The 10,426-nt window shown below is 46.6% G+C and overlaps 1 protein-coding gene across 1 annotated transcript; it reads left to right on the forward strand.

Moving 5' to 3' along the window:
• Positions 1 to 281: 281 nt before the first annotated feature.
• Positions 282 to 7,640, forward strand: ATP5PO (ATP synthase peripheral stalk subunit OSCP; the record flags this gene model as incomplete). Its single annotated transcript, NM_174244.1, is given in 7 exon segments — positions 282 to 347; positions 1,684 to 1,734; positions 2,681 to 2,791; positions 4,945 to 5,074; positions 5,757 to 5,869; positions 7,095 to 7,181; positions 7,459 to 7,640. Coding segments are annotated over 7 exon segments (642 nt in total). The 3' UTR covers positions 7,573 to 7,640.
• Positions 7,641 to 10,426: the final 2,786 nt, after the last annotated feature.

Here is a 10,426-nt window from a genome sequence, read left to right on the forward strand (position 1 = left end):
AATGCCACCCTACTTATCCAAATGGGAAGTTAAAACTAGGGGCAATAACTCTATTCTACACTAAGGGCCAGTAAGTAACTCAACAATCTCATTTCCAGATGCTCTCCGAGCCCTCTAGCCTCCACCCCCACCAGCTCTGAGGACCACTCGCTTCTGAGGACTACAACTCCCAGCCTGAGGGAGATCCCCGGGCATGCGGCCTGACGACCTACGCCTACATTTCCCAGCAGGCCGAGCGGCTACGCTGACGCACGCGTGCGCTCTCTGTCTCTCTCGCAGACTCGGGTTTGACCTACAGCTGCCAGGAGAAGATGGCCGCGCTAGCAGTGTCCGGGCTGTCCCAGCAGGTGAGAGGACGGAGGTCCTGAAAGCCAGCGGGAAGAGCCCTCCCGGAGTGACCAGCACTGGACCCCCAAGCCCCACGGTTCCAGGCCACACCTGGGGAGCGTAGCGGCCGTTCAAGGTCGTGCGGTCGGGAGAGTGGGGGCAACGCTGGGCGGCCCTGTTTCCCCCCACCCCTTCTTCCACGGGATGCACGCGGGACACAGTGGACGCTGCACGCTCGTTTCTAACCTTGGCGTCCTCTGAGCACAGCCCCGGGAAGGAGCTGGTTGAGAGACCCAGGAGAAGGGGGACCTATCTTTATTGTTGTGATTAAACGACTACTAGTATTACTGGGTCAACAGTAATCCTAAAGAATATTTGTAAAACGTGTTTCACATTTTTATGAAGAAAATGAGGTTGGAAAGTTTAAATGACTGGTTTTTGACTAAGTAAGGGTAGAACTGAGATTCGAACCCACAGAGTCACAGAAAAATTTGTGCTCTTTATGTTATACGATGCTTTATATATATCATAACACCTTGTACCTTCCGTAAATTTTCCCTAAGTGTTATATAAAGTCTTTTAGCCCTCTCAGCTGTATAGTACACTCTGGAATTATTTGAAGGTGGAATTATTTGAAGGTGACCTATACCCTTGCGGGTGCTTTTTAAACTCTGGATTCCAACTCTTGATAGACAAGATACCATTTCAACAATATCAAGGTTAGTATCTTGGTAGGAAACAAGCTAGAGAATTCATCTTTATCTTCAGATAGCTTTTGGAGTCTTAAGAAGGTACCTCTCTCGCAGATAATGCCTGGAATCGTCCCACTTGTTACTGGAATCGTGCTCCACGATGGTAACATAAATGCTGGAAATCTTGTCAATTTTTTTTTTTAAGACTGACTTCTGAAACTTGGGCTTCCCTGGTGGCTCAGTGGTAAAGAACCTGCCTGCCAATACAGGAGACATGGGTTCCATCCCTGGGTGGGGAAGATCCCCTGGAAAAGGGAGTGGCTACCCACTCCAGTATTCTCACAGCGGGGGAATCCTAGGGACAGAAGAGCCTGGTGGGCCGCAGTCCATGGGGCTGGAGAAAAGTCACACACAACTGAGCAACTAAATGTTTCTCAAATTTAGTGTTTCCTCTCCCTTACTCGTGAGCCAGCCTCACAGTGGGAAGGCAGTTTTCCCATGCAGCCTGTAATGACTCTTCAGTGGGGAAATTTACTCCTGGGTGATGAAGAGCAGCTCAGCCTCATAAAATCTATGTGTTGATATAAGGAAACATAAGAAGTGAACCATTTACTATTTTTTACTATCAGTAACCTCATTCAGTCTTTCTGTTTTTGTGTTAAAGGTGCGATGCTTCAGTACATCTGTGGTCAGGCCATTTGCCAAGCTTGTGAGGGTATGTCAGCTTATTTTTCTGTAATTGTAAAGCAAATAAATGTATGTGGTTTCAGACAACAATACATTTAGGCATGGATTTTGTACAGTTAACACTTAAATCTTTCTGCATGATTTGTGGTTCCCCAGACATGCTGGGGAGTAGGGGAGCTAGGGAACAGGATAGTGTTGAATGCCTGTCATAGACCAGGCCCACGAAAAAACCTTTTAAGTTGGAGAATTTCTTAAAACACAGTAACAGTGATGGGAGGTAGCTGGTCTTCCCATTTTACAGAAGAGGAGGGGTTATTCAGCTTAGTCTCTGAGCTGGACAGAAACTAAATCTTGCTCATTAAAAACCTAAGCTTTTCCAGTACAATCACACAGTACCACTAAGCATATGTAGTCATACATTGATGATACTGTGGTTTAAAAAGCCTGTGGTTCACTGTAAAAAATAATTGAAGCATCAGGCACTTAGTAAATTGCTAAAGGGCTCCATTAAACTGAACATTTATGGAGATACTCTAAGGGAAATTTGCAGTATTGCTATGAAATGTATAAAATTGTGCTTGTATGTGTCTCATAAACACCTGTTTTCCAGCTTTAACGTGTTCAAAACTGCCTTCTATCAGTGTTTAACACCGCCTAAACTTGGAACTAAGTAGTTACTGGATTCGAAGGAATCCTAAGTTTATCTCAAAATTAGCACGGTTGAATTTTCTGTAGAATGGAAAGGGACTTTAGACACCATGTTTTCTAAGCCCCTCATTTTAAGAAGAGGAATTGAAAGCTCATAGATGGAGTGACATGGCCAAGGAAACATCCCCTATTTGTTTGAGAATTGTCATTCAGGGTAGCATTTTACAATAATTTTAAAATTATAAATATTTCTGCTCTTGATACCATGATATGGTCTTAACTGATTTTCCTTTTCTCTTCTTGCCTTACTCCACCGTTGTTTAAAGCCACCTGTTCAGATATATGGCATCGAAGGCCGCTACGCCACAGCTCTGTATTCCGCTGCATCTAAACAGAATAAACTGGAGCAAGTAGAGAAGGAGTTGTTGCGAGTAGGAGTAAGTAGCTTTCCTGTTCATTATTAAGTTCTCACTGTATGTTTTTTCCTTAGATCTTTGACTGTGCATCCTTAATGAAGTATATCCTAAGAGAAAAAGAATTGCAAAAAAAGGGAAAGAAGAAAACATTTCCTGTAACCACGTTGATAGTTATAATACTGGGTAAAATTGTTCTGAACCTATTTATAATAGGTATATGTAAGAATGTTAATGTTAGGAACCGAGATTTGGGGCTCAAGAGAAGAAATAGAAAATCTAAATTTTAAGAAACAACTGCCATTTCAAAGGAGGGTTAAAAATTACCTTGAGCATTTATGCTTGTATTACTCGGTATTTCCAAAGTAGTCTTCAGGATATATTATGACCTTGTTTTGCTGGGAATTTATTTTCCTTCTGAAGTCTTTTCCTCAGCGTCAGTTGTCATTTTATTCCCAAGATGTGAGGGAAAGTGAGCAGAGCCCACTGGACCGCACATTAGTGAAGGTGCCCGAGCTGCAGGACGATGACAGAACGACGGAGGAAGACCAGGAGACTGCGGGGGAAGCTGATTTGTATTTTTTTGTAAACATGAAGAGTACATGAACTGAGTTAACAGGAGCCTGCAGTGTGGCTTAAACAGGAGGATGGCCACTGCAGGTTCCCTGAGTCGTCTGATAGTTAACAAGTCGCTCCAGATTTTGTTGCTTCCCCTTCTTTTACTTTCTAGTCGCCACCTAGAGTTTGTTTTTGTGTTTTTAATCTTAGAAGGGGAAAACCCTCACAGACTAGCTGTATAGAACAATACTTAGGCGTTTTGTGCATTTTTTCATTTTGAGCTTTTGTGGGAGCCTTTGTCCTAACGCTCAGTAACTCTAGCTCTGTATCCCTCCCTCTGTCCAGTTATCCAGTGCGCTTGATCTTCGCTGGTACCCTCACCTGTTAGGATGTTCACAGATCCAGCAGCCTGACTTGGAGATGCTTCTGGGCTGGGGTAGCTGGAGTCTACAGGGTCGCACAGGCTTTTGGGGAGGTGATGGTTCCTGCCCTCTGCTGTCATGCACACCCCTCGTAAACCTGTGATGTTCACAAGCAAGACAGTGCCTGGCTTGTGGGCCTTAGAATGGGGTTTAATTAAAACTGAAGTCCGTTAAGCTGTGGAGACATACGAAACAAAATCAGCCATTTTTTGGCGCCAGGAGGAAAACGTGATGCTGCCAGGGTGTCGCTAACGGTCCGTGGATGATGCAGCAGAAATGGTTAGAGACCTGAAACTGGGATGGCTCCAGTTCCAGAATGCTTGTCGTCGTATAAGCCAGCAGTGTGTATGGGAAAACCTTGTTTTGGGGGGGTCACTCGAGTTGAAGTTTTAACATTAGATGGCAGTGTAGGCACGTAGCTAGAATCAGAGGCAGAAATTGTCCAGGAGCCCAGGAGAGGGGTTGATCGAAAGGTCAGTGGAGGTGTGTGACCAAGAGATACCCACATGGAAACAGCAGTTGGTTTGCTGGAGCTCTGGCTTGACGCTGAGGGGAGCAGAGTGCTGGAAGCTGCCCGTGGTCCCGGACTTGACGTTTGTGATGTAGTGGGACGGCGACAGAGTCGCCTCTCTTGTGGTCGTGGAGACAGAGTCGCCTCTCTTGTGGTCTTGGCACTCTGAATTTTTTGGCCGTTTTTCCTCCCAGGAAAAGCACCAGAGCTCCCACCCAGCAGTGGGTTGGTTTTCCGGAGCTCTGGGCAGCTGGCCGGAATCCGGATCAGCCTTAGAGGGAGAGGCCCCCGAGGGAAAGGCCAAGGGGCCGCCCGCACTCAGTGCGTCTCGTTAGGTCTGCGTTGTGTGTGGGCATCACTGCACCCTCTTAGCAGGGAAAAACCAGAGTAATACCCACAGTAGATACATTACAGTATGCCACAGATCCAGTCTCATGGCTGCTTAGTTTTTTAAAAATAATCTCTCCTGAAAAGCAAAAATCAACTTCATTAGAATGGTCTTAAATATTTTCACACAATACCATATCCTGTGTAAAATCATCTGTGGTGCATTCTTAAAGGCAAAAATTTATTTGACTAAACTTTTCTAATTTTATTCATGAAATGCATGATTCATCAGAAAGCGTGTGTACAGCAGCTGGCATCATTTATGTTCTAGAGTCTAAGATTATTTTTGGTCCTTTTAGCAAATCTTGAAGGAACCCAAAATGGCTGCTTCTCTTTTGAATCCCTATGTAAAGCGTTCAGTTAAAGTGAAAAGCCTAAGTGACATGACGGCAAAGGAGAAGTTCTCTCCTCTCACGTCCAACCTGATCAGTAAGTATTAGCTCTTTTATTGAAGTCTCTGAAAATTCTGCTCCTGAAACTGTGATCCCTGGACCAGGAACACCACCAGCCTTTGGCAGTGCAGAGTCTCATTACCCGAACCTGCTAAACCAGAATCTGCATCTTCACTGGCCCCCGAGTGAGTCGCTTGCACATGCAGTTTGAGGAGCACTGTCGGAAGGACGTTAAGATGCAGGAGTGTCTCAATGCGTAGTTTCACCCCTTGGAGGAGGCCAGTGGGATCCCTGCCGAGAAAGTGGTTTACAGCCAGTGGCTGCGTCTCTGTCCTTAAAGACATTTGCATTCTTTGGTACATTTTAATTGTTTTTCAAATCCCTTGATCACTCAGAATCCAAAGAAAATGTGTACTGAATATAAGTATGTTAATTTGGGGATTCGTGGTATAAACCTGAAAATCAGATTTCAAGCTGTGATGAAGAAATCTATTGCAGATTCGTTTAAGAGACACACCCCTTTACACATTTAAGTCCTCGTTGGTGCATTCTTTTAAAAAAAAAAATTGAATATTCTTTTTAGATAACAGGTTGCAGCTTCTCCATCCACATCCTTAACTGACATTGAATATAGTATTTTAAGGCCATGTCAGTTTGCGTTTGAGGTGAATATACTGCTTCACGAATATGACTTAAGTGAAAAATGTTCACTTTCCCAGATTTGCTTGCTGAAAATGGTCGCTTGACTAATACCCCTGCGGTGATTTCCGCATTTTCTACCATGATGAGTGTCCACCGTGGAGAAGTACCATGCACAGTTACCACTGCATCTGTAAGTAATGAGTTGTTGCCACTGCATTGTCTTGACTTTCCATTTTGTAGAACAAAAAGAAAAAGGCTAAAATCAAGAAATCGGGGAGCCTGGCATGCTGCAGTCCATGGGGTTGCAGAGAGTCAGACACAACTGAGCAACTGAACTGAACTGTCAGTTGGGAGGTCTCTTCATTTATACCAGCTTCTGTGAACATGGCAACCCACTCCAGTATTCTTTCCTGGAAAATCCCATGGACAGAGGAGTCTGATCGGCTACAGTCTGTGGGGTCACAAAGAGCTGGACACAGCTGAGCAACTTCACTTCCCTTCTGTGAACCTCTGCTTCACAAGGCCTGGCAGGTGTCTCCCTGGTGCTTCCCTATTCAGTGGTTATTCGTGAAGACTGTAGGTTGGGTTAAAATGTGTCAGGAAATACTGGTTTATATTCCAGTACAGGTTTGAATTATTTTTTAAACATCATGCTCAGTAGTTTACTCAAATGTAATCTGTTCATCTTTTGTGGTGATGAAGCAGAAAGTATAAGGCGAACGGGCCCCATTGGTCTTAGGGACTTGCTGAAGTAGAGTATAATAATAGTCACCATTTATTGAAATACAATGTGCTGGGCACTTTATAATTTTTTTACTTAATGTCAAAGGTCTGCGTGAAGCAGAAGTGTTGTTACCCTTATTTTACTAATGAGGAAACCAAAGCCCAGGGAAAGTAAGTTGCTTGCTGGAGGTCACAGAAGGTGGAGCTGGGATTTGAACCACAGTCCTGTCTTCCAGTAGTCCATGCTCCTTAAGTGGCACTGCCTCGCTGGAATGAGTTTCATTGTTGTCCAGTGTACAGTGGAGTACATTGTATTTCCCTTGTATTCTCTTTGCACTGTAGTTCATTGTAGGAGAACAGTCTGTTGGGCTTAGTTACCTACCAAGCATGGTAGAGTTACTTGGGGTATGTAGCACCTGATCTTACCTAGATGAGTGTTTGTAGTGCTTCAGAGATTCTGACTCTCCAAGAGCGTAACCAACGGTGCTCCTGTGAGGCGGGCTTTCACACGCCCGAGACCAGCGCCGATGAGTGCCTCTTGGGGTGCGACTCCAGAGTGGGTCCCCAGATACCGAGCACAGGAATTCACACAGCCTGTCTTGGTGAAATGTTCCCAGAGGGAGATTTTTCTCTCCTACTGTAGTAACTTGTTTTACTTTACCTGAATTTAAGGATGTTTTGTCCTTTTTTAGGCTTTAGATGAAGCCACTCTGACTGAATTGAAAACGGTCCTGAAGAGCTTCCTAAGTAAAGGCCAGGTTTTGAAGTTAGAAGTTAAGGTAGGTTTTTAATTGTGTACAGTACATTTCCTGAGGTTGTTTGGCACTTAAAATGGACTGGAAAGTGAGAGCAGATTATGTAAAACTGCCTATAGTAGAACCTTTATGTTTATTTTCAAAATAGACTATTACTGAATCCATTCACAATTTGACTTCTTTTTCCAGATGTAATTATTACATGTTACAATAGACTTTTCAGAGCACTTTTTTTTATCTTGCTTTTTCATTAATGAAATGTCAGCGTATTTTCACATTTCCAACCTATTTTCTTTCCTAGATTGATCCGTCGATCATGGGTGGAATGATTGTCCGTATTGGAGAGAAATACGTTGATATGTCTGCAAAAACCAAGATTCAGAAGCTGAGCAGAGCAATGCGGGAGATTCTGTAAAAGTGTTGATTTTCTAAAAGTGAGAATTCTTAAACTTGGAGCAACAATAAACACTTCCTGAACAGGGCACACTGTGTTTACTGCCTTTTAAAGCGGAAGTGCAGGGAGCCTTAGTTTTTATCTTTCTCTCAGGATCCCCTTAAAGGTTAAAATGCCCTTTGAAATTTAGTTTTTGTCCATTGTTCTAAGAAATTGGATGCTTATATATCCCTTAGGGGAAAATAGCCTTCATAGCAGGCGCTATTAAGTTCTTCACGTGTCTTACCTCATCCCTTTGTCTCTGAGTCCAGAGCCTGGGCAGGGGCTGAGCCTGCAGGTGAAGTTAAGGTCGTCATCTCTTTGAGTTTTTCGGCTGTTGGTTTCATCTTGATTCAGAACTGGAAGTGGCCTCAGCCCACGCTGGTCAAACGCCGGCCGCTGCTCCTTCTCTGCCACTTTGTGCTGCTCACAGCCTCTGCAGCATGTGGGCCGAGCCCCTCGGCCGTGCCCCCAAGGCCACGTACCCGCCACACGCCTGGGCTGCTTAGCCGTCCAAACAGGGCCGGTTTGTGCTCACCCGAGTATTCTGACGGGTCCATATGTCCAGCCTGTGCGTTCTGACGAGCCGAAAGTGATCCGTCCTCCACTCCACTCTCCATGTAATTCTAAGTTCAGAGGCGGTGATGTCTATAAAAGCTTCCAGAGAGATTCTGGCCAAAAACACATGTCTCTTCTGGAATCGAGAGAATCTAATTAAAAGCAGTGACTGCTATCACTGGGGCAGAGGTCCAGGTGAGAGCCGTGCACTCAGCAGGCGGCAGGTTTCTCAGCTCGCCGGGCGCCACAGCCCTTGGAGTGTCCTCTGAACCAAGGATGCCTGGGAATGTCAGCCCAGGACAGAGTCAGGACTTTTCCCCTCTTGGGCACACCAGTTCCAGTACACTGATGGTTAGAAGTCACTGCTCTTGGGTCGAGCTTCTGCCCGTTGTGTGTGTGTGAGTCGCTAAGTCATGTCCGACTGTTTGTGACCCCATGGACTGTAACCCACCAGGCTCCTCAGTCCATGCAGTTCTCCAGGCAAGAATCCTGGAGTGGGTTGCCATTTCCTCCTCCAGGGCATCTCCCCCACCCAGGGATTGAACCCAGGTCTCCGGCATTGCGGGCAGATTCTTGACCATCCGATTGGTTCTGCCAGTTAAGGCCTTCCCAGCCAGGTTGGGGGAGCCAAGCACACAGCAAACTTTCCTGCTTCTCTGAGGGTTAACAGTCACCCTGAAATTGCCAGAAGATAACATTTCAAGAGACAACCTGATGCATACTCAGCCACCACACGTCAGGTCATAGGACATCCTGACGGGACTAGAAGGCTTGTGGCCACAATAAGCCTTTCTCCGCGTTTCTCCCAGACTGAAAGTGACCTCGCCAGGAGTAACAAGCACTCTAGAACCGTTCAGCAGGAGGTTCCATAAGGGGATATGACGTGCACCCACAGTGCGCCCCCTGACTAGACTGTTCTGCTCTGCAGCAGTAGGCGTGAGGGTTAAGGACGCGTCTTAGAGCTGTCTGGGGGTGCACATGCAGGCCTCTGCTGTTTCAATCCCTAAAGCCTCCTGCTTTGGGGGATCAACTTCCACCCCGTACGTGGAAGAAGCTGTAACATCCACTTGGTGAGTAACTGCTGCAAGAGTGAAGCGAGGTCATGATGAGTTCAGTACTGGGTCTCCCAGATGTAAAGATGTCGGTGAAGGGTGTTGGTCCCTGGCCTGACAGCCTCTGATTTTGGGCCATCTGACCCCAGGGATTGGCTGACTGGCTTCACACAGCACCTGACAGGAGGTAGGCACTAGACCAAGTCCATCTAGAATCGCCTGCAAAATCTCCCATCTTCAAGGATGTTCAGAAATCCTGTTCAGAAAACCTGTTCAGAAATCCTGGTTTCTAATAGACCATTAGGGTGACTGACTCGATCAGTCCCCTAGGAAAAGCTCCCCAGTAAAATGCCCTTAATTTGGACCTAATACCCGCAAACTGAAGGCTGCTCTGTGGTTTCCAAGACTGCTTCATGTTACATCTTAAATATTTAAGCTTCAGATGGCTCAGACAGGAAAGAATCTGCCTGCAAGCCAGGAGATGTGCGTTTGATTCCTGTGTTGGGAAGATCCCCTGGAGAAGGAAATGGCAATCCACTCCAGTATTCTTGCCTGGAGAATCCCACGGACAGGAACCTGGTGGGCTACAGTCCATGGAGATCGCCAAGAGTCAGACACGAGCGAGACAGACCTCACTCTGCAAGTGAGGGAAGAAATGGAGGTTTGCTCAGGGCCCCCGCCCCCAGCCTCCCCTGTATTGTGTTTGTTCCTGTTTGCCCCTGGCCACTCCCTGGCACGTGGTGCACCCGCACTGGAGCCAGCAGGCAACACTGAGCTCAGGTGACTCTCTGGGCCCCTCGCACTTGGTCCCTTAGACACTCTTGATTCGCCCTTTAAGCCAGGCCAGCTCTTCCCTGAGCTTGCCCTCCTACTGGCCTCAGAGGGAAGAGCACTGTCCGGACAGCAGCCACCTCAGGTGCCCATTCCTTGGTCACCTCCAAGTGTTTGGACAGCGAACAGATTCCCTTCCCAGAGCCACCCGTCATGGGCAGAGGCAGGGCTGTGCCATCTAGGAAGTCCTCAGGGCACTGAGGGGCCCGGGGCCACCCCCTGCACCTTGGGCAGGGACCAGTGTGCCTCCACCTGATGTGACGTCACCCTCCTGGCTATCACAGTGCTGAAACGAACTTCCTCCTGGCAAAGCAGCTCCACCATCAGCACGTGCAATGGACAGAGACACCACTGCAGGCCTCTCCGTCCTCTCCCAGGAGCCAGGAGGGCTCAGG

Source organism: Bos taurus, chromosome 1 (assembly GCF_002263795.3).
Source record: "Bos taurus isolate L1 Dominette 01449 registration number 42190680 breed Hereford chromosome 1, ARS-UCD2.0, whole genome shotgun sequence".
In the NCBI taxonomy this organism is placed as follows: Eukaryota; Metazoa; Chordata; class Mammalia; order Artiodactyla; family Bovidae; genus Bos; species Bos taurus.